The sequence below is a fragment of the Delphinus delphis genome, chromosome 4 (genome assembly GCF_949987515.2).
Source record: "Delphinus delphis chromosome 4, mDelDel1.2, whole genome shotgun sequence".
Lineage (NCBI taxonomy): Eukaryota > Metazoa > Chordata > Mammalia > Artiodactyla > Delphinidae > Delphinus > Delphinus delphis.
In genome coordinates this window covers 47,925,374-47,943,772 of record NC_082686.1, presented here as the reverse complement: position 1 = coordinate 47,943,772, position 18,399 = coordinate 47,925,374, and the positions used below count along the sequence as shown (strand labels likewise).

At 39.8% G+C, this 18,399-nt stretch overlaps 1 protein-coding gene across 1 annotated transcript in view; it reads right to left on the bottom strand.

Annotated features, from left to right (window-relative positions):
• The window catches only part of ADGRG7 (adhesion G protein-coupled receptor G7), an 88,983-nt gene extending 73,317 nt beyond the window's left edge, over positions 1–15,666 (bottom strand). Inside the window, 1 exon segment of the mRNA XM_060010127.1 lies at positions 15,536–15,666. Coding sequence (XP_059866110.1) covers positions 15,536–15,666 — 131 coding nt within the window.
• Between the last annotated feature and the right edge of the window lie 2,733 nt (positions 15,667–18,399).

The window sequence follows — 18,399 nt, the reverse complement described above, 5'->3', positions numbered from 1 at the left end:
TTTCTTGTCTAGAGAAGTTCCTTTAGCATTTGTCATAAAGCTGGTTTGGTGGTGCTGAACTCTCTCAGCTTTTGCTTGTCTGTAAAGGTTTTAATTTCTCCATCAAATCTGAATGAGATCCTTGCTGGGTAGAGTAGTCTTGGCTGAAGGTTTTTCTCCTTCATCACTTTCAGTATGTCCTGCCAGTCCCTTCTGGCTTGTAGGGTTTCTGCTGAGAGATCAGCTGTTAAACTTATGGGGATTCCCTTGTGTGTTATTTGTTGTTTTTCCCTTGCTGCTTTTAATATGCTTTCTTTGTATTTAATTTTTGACAGTTTGATTTATATGTGTCTTGGCGTATTTCTCCTTGGATTTATCCTGTATGGGACTCTCTGTGCTTCCTGGACTTCATTAACTATTTCTTTTCCAATATTAGGGAAGTTTTCAACTATAATCTCTTCAAATATTTTCTCAGTCCCTTTCTTTTTCTCTTCTTCTTCTGGAACCCCTATAATTCGAATGTTGGTGTGTTTAATGTTCTCCCAGAGGTCTCTGAGACTGTCCTCAGTTCTTTTCATTATTTTTTCTTTATTCTGCTCTGCAGTAGTTATTTCCACTATTTTATCTTCCACGTCACTTATCCGTTCTTCTGCCTCAGTTATTCTGCTATTGATCCCATCTAGAGTACTTTTAATTTCATTTATTGTGTTGTTCATCGTTGCTTGTTTCATCTTTAGTTCTTCTAGGTCCTTGTTAACTGTTTCTTGCATTTTGTCCATTCTATTTCCAAGATTTCGGATCATCCTTACTATCATTATTCTGAATTCTTTTTCAGGTAGACTGCCTATTTCGTCTTCATTTGTTAGGTCTGGTGCATTTTTATCTTGCTCCTTTATCTGCTGTGTGTTTTTCTGTCTTCTCATTTTGCTTATCTTACTGTGTTTGGGGTCTCCTTTTTGCAGGCTGCAGTTCGTAGTTCCCGCTGTTTTTGATGTCTGTCTCCAGTGGCTAAGGTTGGTTCAGTGGGTTGTGTAGGCCTCCTGGTGGAGGGGACTAGTGCCTGTGTTGTGGTGGATAAGGCTGGATCTTGTCTCTCTAGTGGGCAGGTTCACGTCTGGTGGTGTGTTTTGGGGTGTCTGTGGCCTTATTATGATTTTAGGCAGCCTCTCTGCTAATAGGTGGGGTTGTGTTCCTGTTTTGCTAGTTGTTTGGCATATGTTGTCCAGCACTGTAGCTTGCTGGTCGTTGAGTGAAGCTGGGTGCTGGTGTTAAGATGGAGGTCTCTGGGAGATTTTCGCCATTTGATATTATGTGGAGCTGGGAGGTCTCTTGTTGACCAGTGTTCTGAAGTTGGCTCTCCTACCTCAGAGGCAGAGCCCTGACTCCTGGCTGGAGCACCAAGAGGGTTTCATCCACACGGCTCAGAATAAAAGGGAGAAAAAGTAGAGAGAATTAGTAGAAGTATGAGGAAAGAAAGAAGGAAAGGAGGGAAGGAAGGAAGGAAGGAAGAAAAAAGAAAGAAAGAAAGAAGCAAAGAAGGAAAGAAGGCGAGAAGGAAAGAAAGGAGGGAGGGAGGAAGGAAGGAAGGAGGGAAAGAAGGAAAGAAGACAGAAAGAAAGAAGATACAGTAAAAATAAAATAAAGTATAATAAAGTTATTGAATTAAAAAATACTTATTTAGAAAAAAAAAAAGGGACGGATAGAACCTTAGGACAAATGTTGGAAGCAAAGCTATACAGACAAAAGCTTACACAGAAGCATACACATACACCCTCACAAAAAGAGGTAAAGGGGGAAAAATCATAAATCTTGCTCTCAGAGACCACCTCCTCAATTTGGGATGATTCGTTGTCTAAAGGAGGGATGGAAGGAAAGAAAGAAAGAAAGAAAGAAAGAAAGAAAGAAAGAAAGAAAGAAAGAAAGAAAAGTATAATAAAGTTATTAAAATTAATTATTAAGAAAAAAAAATTTTTTTAAAACCATGGACGGATAGAACCCTAGGACAAATGGTGGAAGCAAGACTATACAGACAAGATCTCACACAGAAGCATACACATTCACAAAAAGAGGAAAAGGGAAAAAAATCATAGATCTTGCTCCTAAAGTCCAGCTCCTCAATTTGGGATCATTCCTTGTCTATTCAGGTATTCCACAGATGCAGGGTACATCAAGTTGATTGTGGAGCTTTAATCCGCTGCTTCTGAGGCTGCTGGGAGAGATTTCCCTTTCTCTTCTTTGTTCTCACAGCTCACAGGGGCTCAGCTTTGGATTTGTCCCTGCCTCTGCGTGTAGGTCGCTGGGGGGCGTCTGTTTTTTGCTCAGACAGGGCGGGGTTAAAAGAGCCGCTGATTCGGGAGCTCTGGCGCACTCAGGCCGGGGCGGGGGGGAGGGAGGGGCACTGCGTGCGGGGCGGGCCTGCGGCGGCAGAGGCCGGCGTGACGTTGCACCAGCCTGAGGCCCGCCGTGCGTTCTCCCGGGGAAGTTGTCCCTGGATCCCGAGAACCTGGCAGTGGCGAGCTGCACCAGCTCCGCGGAAGAAGGGTGTGGAGAGTGACCTGTGCTCGCACACAGGCCCCTTGGTGGCGGCAGCAGCAGCCTTAGCGTCTCCCGCCCGTCTCTGGGGTCCGCGCTTTTAGCCGCGTCTCGTGCCCGTCTCTGGGGTTCGCGCTTTTAGCCGCGGCTCACGCCCGTCTCTGGAGTTCCTTTAAGCAGCACTCTTAAACCCCTGTCCTCGCGCACCAGGAAACAAAGAGGGAAGAAAAAGTCTCTTGCCTCTTCGGCAGGTGCAGACTTTTCCCCGGACTCCCTCCCGGCTAGCCGTGGTGCACTAACCCCTTCAGGCTATGTTCAAGCCACCAACCCCAGTCCTCTCCCTGCGCTCCGCCCGAAACCGAAACCCGAGCCTCAGAGCCTCAGCTCGCAGCCCCGCCCGCCCCGGCGGGTGAGCAGACAAGCCTCTCGGGCTGGTGAGTGCCGGTCAGCACCGATCCTCTGTGCGGGAATCTCCCCGCTTTGCCCTCCGCACCCGTTGCTGTGCGCTCCTCCGCGGTGCCAGAGCTCCCCCCTCCGCCTCCCGCAGTCTCCGCCCGCGAAGGGGCTTCCTAGTGTGTGGAAACTTTTCCTCCTTCACAGCTCCCTCCCACTGGTGCAGTTGCCGTCCCTATTCTTTTGTCTGTTTTTTCTTTTTTTTCTTTTGCCCTACCCAGGTACGTGGGGAGTTTCTTGCCTTTTGGGAGGTCTGAGGTCTTCTGCCAGCCTTCAGTAGGTGTGCTGTAGGAGTTGTTCCACGTGTAGATGTATTTCTGGTGTATCTGTGGGGAGGAAGGTGATCTCCGCGTCTTACTCTTCCGCCATCTTCAAGGTCCCCCCCCTACTATTATTTTGTTACTGTCAATTTCCTCTTTTATAGCTGTTAGCAGTTGCCTTATGTATTGAGGTGCTCCTATGTTGGGTGCATATATATTTATAATTGTTATATCTTCTTCTTGGATTGATCCCCTGATCATTATGTAGTGTCCTTCCTTGTCTCTTGTAACATTCTTTATTTTAAAGTCTATTTTGTCTGATATGAGTATTGCTACTCCAGCTTTCTTTTGATTTCCATTTGCATGAAATATATTTTTCCATCCCCTCACTTTCAGTCTGAATGTGTCCCTAGGTCTGAAGTGGGTCTTTTGTACACAGCATATATATGGGTCTTGTTTTTGTATCCATTCAGCAAGCCTGTGTCTTTTGGTTGGAGTAGTTAATCCATACATGCTTAAGGTAATTGTCAATATGTATGTTCCTATTGCCATTTTCTTAATTGTTGTGGGTTTGTTTTTGTAGGTCTTTTCTTCTCTTGTATTTCCCACTTAGAGAAGTTCCTTTAGCATTTGTTGTAGAGCTGGTTTGGTGGTGCTGTATTCTCTTAGCTTTTGCTTGTCTGTAAAGCTTATGATTTCTCCGTCAAATCTGAATGAGATCCTTGTTGGGTAGAGTAATCTTGGTTGTAGGTTCTTCCCTTTCATCACTTTAAGTATATCATGCCACTCCCTTCTGGCTTGTAGAGTTTCTGCTGAGAAATCAGCTGTTAACCTTATGGGAGTTCCCTTGTATGTTATTTGTCATTTTTCCCTTGCTGCTTTCAATAATTTTTCTTTGTCTTTAATTTTTGCCAATTTGATTACTATGTGTCTCGGCGTGTTTCTCCTTGGGTTTATCCTGTATGGGACTCTCTGTGCTTCCTGGACTTGGGTGGCTATTTCCTTTCCCATGTTAGGGAAGTTTTTGACTGTAATCTCTTCAAATATTTTCTCTGGTCCTTTCTCTCTCTCTTCTCCTTCTGGGACCCCTATAATGTGAATGTTGTTGTGTTTAATGTTGTCCCAGAGGTCTCTTGGGCTGTGTTCATTTCTTTTCATTCTTTTTTCTTTATTCTGTCCTGCAGCAGTGAATTCCAGCATTCTGTCTTCCAGGTCACTTATCCGTTCTTCTGCCTCAGTTATTCTGCTATTGTTTCCTTCTAGTGTAGTTTTCCTTTCAGTTATTGTATTGTTCATCTGTTTGTTTGTTCTTTAATTCTTCTAGGTCTTTGTTAAACATTTCTTGCATCTTCTCAATCTTTGCCTCCATTCTTTTTCCGAGGTCCTGGATCATCTTCGCTATCATTATTCTGAATTCTTTTTCTGGAAGGTTGCCTATCTCCACTTCATTTAGTTGTTTTTCTGGGGTTTTATCTTGTTCCTTCATCTGGTACATAGCCCTCTGCCTTTTCATCTTGTCTATCTTTCTGTGAATGTGGTTTTTGTTCCACAGGCTGCAGGATTGTAGTTCTCCTCCTTCTTATTATTATTGGTAATCAGAGATGGTGCTACTTCCTGTAGCAGTGGATCATGCCTGACAGTTCTGGAGGCTGGGAAGTCCAAGATGAAGGCTCCAGCGGATTTGGTGTTGTGTGAGGGTCTGCTTCCTGCATCATAGACCACTGTCATCTCCTCAATTCCTTTTACCTAATACATCATATCTGATTTTCAATTAAAAATTACAGGGCATGCTGAAAGGCAAAAAACAGCCTGAAGAGATAAGCCAACCATCAGAACCAGATTTATAGATGGCAGAGATTTTAGAATTATCAGACCAGGAGTTTAAGATAATTATGATTAATATGCTAAGAGCTTTAAAAAAGTAGACAGCCTTTAAGTACAAGGGGGTAATACAAGCAGAGAGATGGAAACTCTAAGCAAGAATCAAAAGAAATGCTAGATAGTGGGAAGCAGCCACATAGCACAGGGAGATCAGCTCCGTGCTTTGTGACCACATAGAGGGGTGGGATAGGGAGGGTGGGAGGGAGATGCAAGAGGGAGGAGATATGGGGATATATGTATACGTATAGCTGATTCACTTTGTTATAAAGCAGAAACTAATACACCATTGTAAAGCAATTATACTCCAATAAAGATGTTTAAAAAAATGCTAGAATCTAAAAGCACTGTAACAGAAATGAAGAATGTCTTTTATGGGTCCATCAGTAGACTGGACAGGGCCAAGAAAAGAATCAGTGAACTTGAAGAAATGTCAGTAGAAACTTCCCAAACTAAAAAGTAAAGAGGAAAAAATAAAAATGTAACTGAATATGCAAGAACTGTGGGAACAAAAGGTATAACATATACTTTATGGCAGCAGTTCCCCCAACCTTTTTGGCACCAGGAACCAGTTTCGTGGAAGACAATTTTTCCATGAACAGGGGGTGGGGGGTGACGGTTCAGGCGGTAATGCAAGCGATGCAGAGCATGGGGGGACAGCAGATGAAGCTTCGCTCGCTCGCCCGCCACTCACCTCCTGCTGTGTGGCCCGGTTCCTAACAGGCCACAAACTGGTACCGGTCTTTGGCCTGGGGGTTGGGGACCCCTGCATTATGAGAATACCGGAAGGAGAGGAAAAGGGAAAAGGAACAGAAAAAAACATTTGAAGTTTTCGTACCTGAGAATATTCCAGAATAAATGACAGACACCAAATCACAGATTCAGGAATCTCAGAGTCAGAGAACACTAACCAGGATAAATATTTAAAAACAAACAACAACAAAAAACCCTACACTTAGGCATATTCTATTCAAACTGCAGAAAATCAAAGACAAAAAGATCATTTCAAAAGAAGCCAAAAGGGGGAAAAAATACCTATGGAGAAACAAGTATAAGAATTATACTGGAATTCTCAGAAATCATGCAAGAAAAAGAGAATAGAGTGAAATATTTAGTGTTGAATGAAAAACAACAAAGAATTCTGTATCCAAGGAATTATCCTTTAAAAGTAAAGGAGAAATAAAGACATTCTCAGACAAAGAAAAATTGAGGGAGTTTGTCAGCAGTAGTTTGTCACCATTTCTGTCTTGCACGAAATGTTAAAGGAAGTTAATCAGAAAGAAGGGAATGATATAGGTCAGAAACTTAGATCTACATGAGAAGAGCATTAGAGAAGGAATAAATGAAGGTAAAATACAATCTTTTAGTTTTTTATTCTTAATTGACCTAACAGATAAGTTTGTTCAAAGTAATAATAATAATGATATATGAGGTGATTATAGCTTATGGATAAATGAAATGAATGACCAAAAAAATGTTATAAGGAAAGAGAAGGAGGAATTGGGAATACTCTGCTATAAAGTACTGGCATCACACATGAGGCCATATATTGTTAATAGAAAGTAATCGTAAATGTATATTGCAAACTCTAGGATGCTCCTAGGCATTCACCCAAATAAGTAAAACCTTGTGCCCACACTAAAAGCTGCACCTGTACGTTTACAGCAGCTGCATATATAATCACCAAAAACTGGAAGCAAGATGACCTTTAATAGGTGAATGGATTAAAAAAAAGCCTGTATATTCAATATATCTATACAAGGGGATATTATTCAGCCATAAAAAGAAATGAGCTATGAAGCCCCCCAAAGATATAGAGGAATCTTAAATATATTTAGCTAAGTGAAAGGAGCCAGTCTGAAAAGGCTACATACTGTATGATTCCAATATGTCAGTCTGGAAAAGCAAAACTATAGAGAGAGTAAAAAGATCAGGGGTTGGGGAAGGGAGGGATGAACAGGTGAAGTGTGGTGGATTTTTAGGGCAATTAACTATTCTGTATGGTCCTGTAACAGTGAATATACATCATTATGTATTTGTCAAAATCCATAGAACTGTACAACACAGTGAACCATAATATAAACTATGTATTTTAATTAACAATAATGTATCAATATTGGCTTGTCCATTGTAACAAAAGCAACATACAAGTGTGAGATATTGCTGACAAGGGAAACTATACAGGGGGAGGAGTGATGAGAGAGAGAGTAAATGGGAACTCTCCGTACTTTCTGCTTAATTTTTCTGTAAACCTAAAACTGGTCTAAAAATAATTAGTATTAAAAAAAATAAGATATGGATCCTGATCTCAAAGTGCTTACATTCTAGCAAGAGAGATTTAATTGTAACTGTTGTGTGACAAACTTCTCTATGTGACCAATGAAATATGCAAATCTTCTTAAATTATAAAATACTTCAAATACACAAGGTATGGAAAATAATAAAACATCCCCAACTACCCACACCAGTTTTAATAGATAGCAACTTTCTCTCAGATTTGCTTCAGACTTTTTTTTCTTAATGAGCAATGAAACTAGAAAGAGCTGAAATCCTTTGAATTCCTTTCTATTAATATTCCTTTACCCGCCTACCTAGAAGTAACACTATTTTGAAATTATCTTTCCCATCACATTTTATACTACTGTATGTCTAAGATAATCAGTATGTAGCATTTTAAAAAAATACTGATGACTATTTTAATGGTTACTCTTCTATCTAGGTATTTTCCCCTCCTTTTGGAGTAAATTTTGGTCATTTACATTTTTTAAGAAAATTGTCACTTGACCAAAGTTTTATACTAGCTAGGATAAGGTTTTCCATGGTATTTGCTTATGTTTTTCCTCATTAGTTACTGTTTTTTGAAATCACTGTCTTATTTTTTTAATATATTTTAATAGGTAATATATTCAAAGTTGAAAATAACATTTGTTCCCATCCCCAAATATACACAAATAATTTCTATTCATTTTTTCCAATCTTTCTTTTCACAAGAATAAGCAAATATGAATTTATAGTCTTATTTTCTCCCTCTCTTTTCTGTAGCTTGCTCTCGCACTTAATGGATGTCAAAAAATCTTTTCACAGCAGTTTACAAGAGAACTTCCACATCTTCTTTTACAGCTGCATTATATTCCATTGTGATTGTGCCCTAATTTAACTAACCACTTATTGATGACACTTGTATTGTTTTCAATTGTCGCTTCAAAATTGCATTCTACACATTTCATTTTGCCATTGTACAAATTCATCTGTAGAATTTATTTCCAGAAATGGAATTTCTGAGCCAAAGAATACACATTCGTCTTCTTGACAGTTATTAGCATCTTGCCCCACAAGGGTTGTACTAATTTGTATCGATATTTTCACCAGCAACGTAACCATATGCAGGGTCTGGGACAACGTTCAATGAAGACCAATCTACCATTTACATAAAAGTAAACGCAAAACTCTAATGCTATGATAAACATACCTTCATAAGGACCTGAAAATCCAAGTCTGAATTTAGAAATCGTGGGTTCCTCGAAGCCCTACGTCAGAAGGTGAGAGGCCCGCAGCTGCCCCTTCTCTCTCCATCTCCGTCTTGTCCCACACTCAAGGGGCCCTGCGCTCACACACGCAGACACCCCAGCCCATACCTCAAGCTCTTTTCACAACACACTGTGAACAGCCACCCCTCGTGGTCAGGGAAGCACAGGCAGCGTGGCTGACCCTCCAGACGACGAGTGGGAAAGGCAGGCCCAGTCCCGGGAGGCGGAGCAGGGCTTCTGAGGACCCATGCGTAGGAGGAGATGCTGGCTCTGGGTGGGCGTGTCCCCTTGGCCTCACAGAGAAGTAGTATTTTGCTTAAAGGGTCGCGACCCTTTTATTTTCGTATATGTTGCTTAATTATGCCTTTTTTTTTTTTTGTCTTAATGAATCTCACTGGAAATGTATCTATTTAAATTCATCTTTTCAAAAAACTAGCTTTTGGTTTTGCTGATCTCCGCTCTTTTTCCTTTGATTTCCATTCCATTAATTTGTCCTTATTTTTATGACTGCCAGAAATACTTCCTTAGAATTTAGTCTTTATTTTTTTAACTTCTAAAGTTAGAATCCTTAAATCACTAATTTTCACTCTGTCTGGTTTTTTAATATGTACATAAAGCTATAAATGTCATTCTAACTATATTTTTAACTGTCACAAGTTGTGATATAGAGTTTTTCCCCTGAATTTTTAAATATTTTGTAATTTTCATTTGATGTCTTCTTTGAATTATTTAAAACAATTTTTTATACATTTATTAGAATTTTCTTGGTTATTTTATGCACTGCCTTCTAATTGTATTGTATTGTATTCACAGAACATAATCTATAGGATTCATTCTTTGGTACTCACTAAGACTTTCTTCTGAAAATAATATATACTCTCTATTTTCTGTGGCAATTCGAATTTATAAATCCACTAAGTCCAGTTTGTTAGTTATGTTTTTCAAATTTCTGAATCCTTACTGATTTTCGCTGCTTGACCTATCAGTTTCTTACAGGAAAGCATTAGACTCAACCACCCCGATTGTAAAGTTGTGTACTTATCTGTATAATTCTGCCCTATTTTGCTTTATATATTTTGAGTCTGTGTTATTTGATGCATACAGGCACAGGATTATTGATTCTTCCTTGTTGAATTACTTCTATCTTTGAGTAATAAAACTCTCATTCTCATAGTATTTTTTGCCTAAGTTCTGGTTTTCTGATATTAATGTTGCTAACTCAGCTTTCTTTTGCTTTGGATAGTATTTGCCTGGAATTGGTTTTATCATCATTTGCTTTTCACCGTTTTGTGTCATTCAATGTTCTGTGTTTCTTATAAACAGCAGGGGTTACATTTTGTTTTGCTTCAATGATATCCAATATGACAATACCTTTCCTTAAACAGATGAGTTTAAAGTACTTCAACTTGTTGTGTTTATTATTTCTACTATCTTATTTCATGTTTTACCCTCTACTTTGATGCCTTCAATGGTATTATTTTCTTTCTTTCTTTCATTGTTTTCTAGTACAGTTGCCCCTCAGCATCTGCAGGGAATTGGTTCCAGGACCTCCACAGACACCAAAATCCATGGACACTCAAAGTTCCTTTTATAAAATGATATAGTACATTCAGCCAGCCCTTCATATCTGCAGATGTGAACCCATGGATATAGAGGGCCAACTGTATTTTAGTGCCACCTTGTTTTTAAATCTCCTGTAACGTTAGCCTTTTAAGATGTAGAAAGCAATCTATAACTATTTAAATCTACCAAAAAGTTTGTCAGTTTGTTTGCCCTGATAGATTATATTTGTTCCTTCTAGGTTCAATTTATTGATTTCTGAAGTATATGATTTAATCTTTCTTTCAGTTAGGGTCTATGAGTGACAGATTCTCCAAGGTTGACCTGAAAAGGCTTTTATTTTGCCCTTGCCCTTGTCAGTTTGATAAGGTATGCAATTCTGGGTTGACAGCACTTTGAGGATATTACCCCACTGTTTTCTAGAATTTGTTGCTGTTAATGAGAAGTTTTTCTTGATCTGTTATTCCTTTTTAAGTTTTCTTTATCTGATGTTCTGCAATTTTACCATGATGTGGATTTATTTTTGTTTTCCCTGCTTGAGACTCAGTCATTCTTCAATACAAGTAAATTCTTAGTCTTTATTTCTTCCAATGTTGCCTCTCCCGTATTCTCTCTATTCTTTTCTTCTGGAATTTCTGGTAGACCCTGTTGAAATTTAGCCTTATATATTTCAAGTTTCCTAATCATATCTCAAAGTTAACATCTCTTTATATTGTTACATTAGTTTATTCCATGATGGGAAAAAAACTTAAAAACTTAAATAAAATACATAAAGTATAGACTTTACTTAAGGTAAAGGCTGTTCAATGTTAACAACCTGGTTACATATTCCAATAAACTGCTTAAATGTTTTAATAAAAACTTCCCCAATTGTCTAGTAATTATAAATATTGAAAAACAAATGCAGGGAGATATGGCAGTTCTTAAACTGTTCCTGTTTCTCTTTTGAGCTAATCAGTTGAAATTTATGATTAAACCTACTGTAGACTTTCAGTTTGATAGGTTGAGTTTCAATCCAAAGGTCCAAACTAGATCAACGGCATCTTTTCAGGTATGTTTCAGGGAGTGGAGAAAACTATGCACTAAATTATCAAAAAATATATAAATGAAAAATAGTAGCTAACATTTATTGAGTGCTTACAGTGTATTAGGTATCATCTTAAACCTGTAAACATATTAACTAATTCTCACAACAGCCCTATAAGATAGGATTTATTATTAATAATAGGAAAACCACAATACAGAAATGTTGAGTAACTTGCTCCAGTTTACACAGTAAGAACCAGGCAATCTGGCTGCACGGCTTTTTTTCCCCTACTCATGTATTTTTCCCCAACTCTCATGTACACACTCTACACCAGATGTTCTTCAGTAACATGTGTTATCAAAACCCTGTGGGTGGGCTTCCCTGGTGGCGCAGTGGTTGAAAGTCCGCCTGCCGATGCAGGGGACACAGGTTCGTGCCCCGGTCCAGGAGGATCCCACATGCCACGGAGCGGCTGGGCCCGTGAGCCACGGCCACTGAGCCTGCGCCTCCGGAGCCTGTGCTCCGCAACGGAAGAGGCCACAACAGTGAGAGACCCGCGTACTGAAAAAATAAAAATAAAAAATAAACCTGTGGGTGGGATTGAATTCAGAATGTCAAGTAAAAATATCTAGTACCTGAAAATCAAGGAAAAATTCACTAAACCAAGGTCCTAGTCTCTTACTTTAAGAAAGTGACTTGTAGGACTTCCCTGGTGGCGCAGTGGTTAAGAATCCACCTGCCAACGCAGACGCCATGGGTTCGATCCCTGGTCCGGGAAGATCCCACATGCCGCGGAGCAACTAAGCCCGTGCACCACAGCTACTGAAGCCCACACGCCTAGAGCCTGTGCCTCGCAACAAGAGAAGCCACCACAATGAGAAGCCCACGCACCACCACAACAAAAACAACAACAAAAATTCGTCATGAAGGACCTAGGCGCAAGATGGGAATAAAGACACAGACCTACTAGAGAATGGACTTGAGGACACGGGGAGGGGGAAGGGTAAGCTGTGACAAAGTGAGAGAGTGGTAGGGACATATATATATACTACCAAACGTAAAATAGATAACTAGTGGGAAGCAGCCGCATAGCACAGGGAGATCAGCTCGGTGCTTTGTGACCACCTAGTGGGGTGGGATAGGGAGACTGGGAGGGAGGGAGACGCAAGAGGGAAGAGATATGGGGATATACGTATACGTATAACTGATTCACTTTGTTATAAAGCAGAAACTAACACACGATTGTAAAGCAATTATACTCCAATAAAGATGTTTAAAAAAATCCAGGAAAAAAAAAAGCGCTATTTTCCTGATTCATAAAACAATTGAAATATCAAAAAAAAAAAAAAAAAAAAAGAGTAGCCCCAGCTCGTCACAACTAGAGAAAGCCCGCACAGCAATGAAGACACAACGCAACCAAAAATTGATGAATTTTAAAAAAGAGAGAATCTTTTAAGAAAGTGACTTGTAAAACGGGATCATCAACTTAAACATCACTGATTCTGATGTTAAAATAATGCATGCCCCTCAGCCAATTATAAAATAAAATTTCTTCCTCCAAAAAATCCCTTCCCTTTCATAGGAATTATTTTCTTGATTTAAAGAGTGATTATATGAGGAAGCAAGAAGGGAGACGGGTAAAGCTACAGAACAGAGATTTACAACAACAGGATTAAAATTGAATAAAAGTACAGCTGCCTAAAACCCAGCTTCCTCCATCTTGGAAAGACTTCTCTGGACTTTTCTTAAACCCCAAAATGCAACCTGCCCTCCAGGAACAGTCACATGAGTTTGATTTATTATCATGTTTGCCTCTTGGGGGAGTATGTAATTGAATAAAATGAAAGCCAAGCAACTGTAACATGGGTATAGTAATAACTGCCTCAGAGACAGTTGTCAGGATTAAATGAGGGAAGGTATGTGAAGTTTTTTAGCACAGTACCTAGAATACAGTAAAAAAAAATTAACAGTACGTTTTATAAAAATGAAACATATAAATAGTATACATATAGCCACATTGATGTTCACTCTATAGCCAAACAACAGCGACTTCTAATTGAAATTTACTTACTGCAGAATTTAAATTTTTTTGTACTTTTTCTACACAGAGGCCATTACTTTTTCATAGAAAATAAAAGCGAGAGAGATATAACTTGTTTATATAAATATGTTAAACCTAAACCATAGATATATATATATTCTGTTTATATTGAAAATAAATTTTGAAGGCAGTAAAATTAATTTACCCCAAATTTTATGTGTATGTGTTTATGTATATTTTTCCTGAGTAAGACATTCATAGTTTTCATCGGTTTCTCAGAGATATCCATGACCCTCCCCTTAAAAAATAAGTTTAAAAACAATTCATCTCTATGCCCAGGTAAAGGGACTAAAGTGAGAGCGTTCAATACTTCCATGACATGGGACGAGACGGGATGGGGAGGGGCGGAGGAGAATGACTGGAGAGGTAGGGAGTGAAGTGGAGAAGCCAGAATTTACCAACTAAGACAAAGTCTGAATACAGTGAACAAAGCAAAACAGTAACAGCAAACAATACCGGTCCTTCAATCTTTCTCTTTAGGTGGTACTGAAAACCTCCTCCTTTTCCACTGGGTTTACCCAAAAACTGAGGGATGTCCCTCAGAGCCACTTCAAAAAAGAATCAGCCAGAGCAAGGAAACGTTCATCTTTTCTGAGGAGCTGGTATGCTTTTATTGTTAAACATGGGTTCTTTATTATTTATTATCGTACGTTTGGGGCCTTAGCCCTCAGGAAACCCAGGGATATGTTTTGTATTTATTTTTAGCAACTCCTTCTAGCCTTTGATTTTCATTTACTTTCTATCCCCAAACGTGTCCTCTTCCTTACAGTGTTTTTGTACTTTGGTCCTTGTTTTAATGGTTCTATCGTACCTGTGTTCTTTATAACTCACCACAAATTTCCCTTTAAAAGTAGATGTCTTGTAAAGGAAGAAAAGGAGGCAAGAAGGGAGGAAGGAAGGAGGGAGGGAGGGAGGAAAGGAAGGAAGGAAGGAAGGAAGGAAGGAAGGAAGGAAGGAAGGAAGGAAGGAAGGAAGGAAGGAAGGAAGGTTCTTAAAAGTATACCCTTTAAATTAGGTCTTGTAAATTTAGCAGCCTTAATAGGGTGAAACCTATAGTTCATAATTTTTTTAAACCTCAAATTATTCTACAAACCTTACGTAAACAAAACCACATTTTCTCCAAGTTTAAATTGTACTGCTTTTATTCTGATAAATTTTTTCTTGCTTGTTCTCTAAATCCTATTAATATAATATTCTCTAAGTATGTTCTTTGGGGAAAAACCAGATCTATTCTCAGCTACCACTCCATCTGCAGCCAACATATTTGACTCCTTTTGTCCTTGACAGTGGATCTTTGCAGGCATGGTTTGTGCTCCCCCAACCTTCTGTCCTCTGCAGTTACCTTCTCTGGGGGCAGACCATCTCTCCTGCCCTTTCCTGACTGGCATTATTTACCCTTACTTACTCAGTTTCATTAGAAACTGTCTCTCTGTCTCTTTTTTTTTTTTTTACAAAAGGGAATGCTCAGCACATCCAGTTTCGGATCCCTTTATGGAAAACCCCATGGCACAAAGGAACCAGCATTAGTATTATGGAAAATCTCTGTTCTGAGTTTCTGGGGCTTTCCTTTAACATCATTGTTTACACACCATTGCCCGCCTTCACCTCCCCTTCTCAGGCTCAGCTCTGCCACATAGCAGGTGACTAACAAATAGTTGACTAACCAGGAAAATTGTTTTCTAAATGATCTTAATTTTTAACTAGTTTTCTACACCTGAAAAGTGGGAACTTTGTGTGCAAAACATAAGATCATTTTTTTTACAGTCCTAATGAAAACATTCCTAAACTTTCTTCTTGAAATGAAATTTCATTCTGCATGTTTAATAATGTGTGTGTGTGAGTGTGTGTGTGTGTGTGTGTGTGTGTGTGTGTGTGTCCATAACTATTTTCCTTCCTTGGATTTAGCTAAACAAGCCCAAACATGTGCTATGAATGATTTAAATTATTACTCGGCTATTCATTCAGTCAGGTGTTAAAAGAACATGAACAGGCCAATTCAACTGTTGTTCGTCACCCTGCACACTTAACACACACACACACGCATGTTACACGCATGTATTCATGTATATACAACCGTATGCTAGCCATCAATTGACCCTTGTCTTTTATAGTTCATAAACGGTGGGCAGTCTCAGCCTAGACATGGCACTTTCCGGTACTGGTATATCAGGTGGCAGGGACCAAGGCTCAATACCTTCTCTTGCTCTGAATTAAACACAGCAGGATGACATTACCTCTCTGGATCCTGATTACACTCTTCCAGGTGCCCAATCCCCAAACGATGGTGGTCAGCAGCCCACACACAGTGGCCACCAGCACCTTGAGGTTACACGCATGGCAGGAAGCCATGGGGAATCCAAACCACAGATCCACTGTGCTGCTTTTCTTCTTGAGCCAAGAACTTTAATCAAAAACTCTTCTAAAAAAAATAATTCCTTCTCTCAGGGTTCTAGCAGTCAGATGTCCTCATTTTTTAGGATTTTTGAGGTTACTCAGGCAGGAAGCAGTTCAAATCACCTAATAAAAGGTACACAGTCTGCTTGCAATTTCCTCATCCTTCACTGAATGAGAACATGAAAAAAGTGATTGGGGTTATGCGGAAGGAAGATAACTCAGGGCGATAAAGGAGAAAGGGAGGGAATAGCTAACTGGGTCAAAGTGTAAATGTCCTGAGGAGCAAGGAAGTGGGGAAGGGAACAAAAAAGAAAAAAAAAAAAAAAAAGAGAAGTCAGGAAGGCAGTGGACCTGGGGATCACCTATGGTTCAGCTTCCTGTGTTTTGTTAGGAGGCTCTAGCAGAGGTAGACCAGCAGGCACTCCAGACTGTCCACTGAGGTTGAACAGTGATGTCCACTCATGATTCCAGTACTTGCACGTCTTTAAGAAGCCCATACTTTGACAGCTACAGTTGGTGAGTGGGCATTACTGGCACATGAATTTTGAAAAGCACTGAAGACAGCATTACGGCCCATCTGTTATGGGCTGAACTGTGCTCCCCTAAAAATTCATATGGTGAAGTAGTACCTAGAATATGACCTTATTTGGAGATAGGGTCATTACAGGAGGTAATCAAGTCAAAGTGAGGTCATTAGAGCTGTCCCTAACCCAATATGACCGATGTCCTTATACAAAGAGGAAATCTGGACACAGATATGCATAGAGAGAAGAGGATGTGAAGAGACATGGGGAGAAGACAGCCGTCTACAAGCCAAAGAAAGAGGATGCGAACAGATCCTTCCCTCTCAGGCCTCAGAAGGAACCAACGCTGCCAAATGCCTTGATTTGGGCCTTCTAATCTCCAGAACTGCTTAACAAGAAATTTCTGTTGTTTAAGCCACTCAGCTGTAGTACTTTGTTACAGCAGCTGTAGCAAACCAAGCCACCATCTGAGTCACTGTCAGCTGGTGTCTCTGCAGCTGCAGCTCTGACCCTCTCCTGCCCAGAGGCCCATGTTCTTCTTCCCTACCCCTTCTCCACTCTCAACTGCAAGAATGAATGAATGCATGCAGTTAGAGTTCTGTTCCTGGTAGATTCAGATAGGTTTTACAAAAGAGGACACATTTAAGCTGAATTTTTTCAACCCCCAAACAACTATGTATTTTTCCCTGTTCTCTACAATGCTCACTTCATCAAAACAAAGCTTGCAGGGGACACACACATAGGCTCTAAACTTTACCTCACCCAGGGGTTTCAGAAAAACATACCAGTGTATCCCAAAATGGAAGAACTTAGAGGCAATGTTGCCAAAACACAAAATAGATGAAGGTGAATCCATTATCTCATTTACTGTGAATAGATTAAAAAATATCTGTTTCTGATATGTCTACATGTACATGCACAGAAAATGTCTGGAAGTGTACATAAAAAAATTCCTCTTGGGAATCTGAGGGATCTGATGAGAAATGTATTTTTCATTTTACACCCCTTTTATGATTTGAAGTTTTCACCTTATGCCTTTATTATTTTTTCAATTATTACAATAATAAATATATCTATTATTTCTTCAATAATAAAGGGAATAATTTTCAATAAATAGAAAATGTAAGAAAAAGAATACCAAGCACTATGCTATGCACTTTACATAACTGTATCTCATTTATAAATATGTACAATAACCCCATGGAACAGATACTGTTACCCACTGCACGAATGAAGAAATGAGACTTGGGTGGTATTGCTCTCAACAGGAGCTCTGTGGTTAAGGAAATCTGGGTGACACTAGGTGACATAAAGGTAACAGCTTTCTTCAATTCTAGGATTTCTCAGAGCCTTTCAATGTTCAAACACCTTGTGAATTATCAAGTTGCCAGCATTATCTGACCACAGAACCCTCTTCTCGAGAAGAATCTCTCAGAAATAGCATTCTTAGGAATATGCTTTGGAAACACTGTCTTGCATGAATATCTGCAGAATGGTCGTAATTGAACTGTATGACTATAGGCACTGATCATGGGCTCATGTTTGCCATGTGGTAATGGTATTCATCTCGTGTAGGGTTCCAGATTTTTTTTTTTTTTTTTGCGGTACGCGGGCCTCTCCCGTTGTGGAGCACAGGCTCCGGATGCACAGGCTCAGCGGCCATGGCTCACGGGCCCAGCTGCTCCGCGGCATGTGGGATCTTCCCGGACTGGGGCACGAACCTGTGTCCCCTGCATCGGCAGGCGGACTCTCAACCACTGCGCCACCAGGGAAGCCCCAAGATATTTTGAAGGGGTTGTACACTGGTGACTGAAAACTGACTTTGGTGGTGCTCAGACATTTTTTCTTCCACACCTGACAGAAGTGCTGGAATTCTGGGATGTTACAGTGGCCATAGCTTTTTAGTGCTTTCGTATCTTTATCTATAGGCCAACTATCCAGCTAGGAACTCTAGAAATTCATAAAACAGAAGAAATCCCTAGGCACAGAAATTTAGATGTTGACATTTATATAACAGCATGAATTTCAATTGGTTATAGACAAATATATAAAGTCATCAATTTATATACACACACATATTAAGATGACAAAGAAGGAAAGGAAAAGAACTAAACAGGGAATAATTCATTTATTCATTCATTCTACTCATGCAGACGTCACGCTA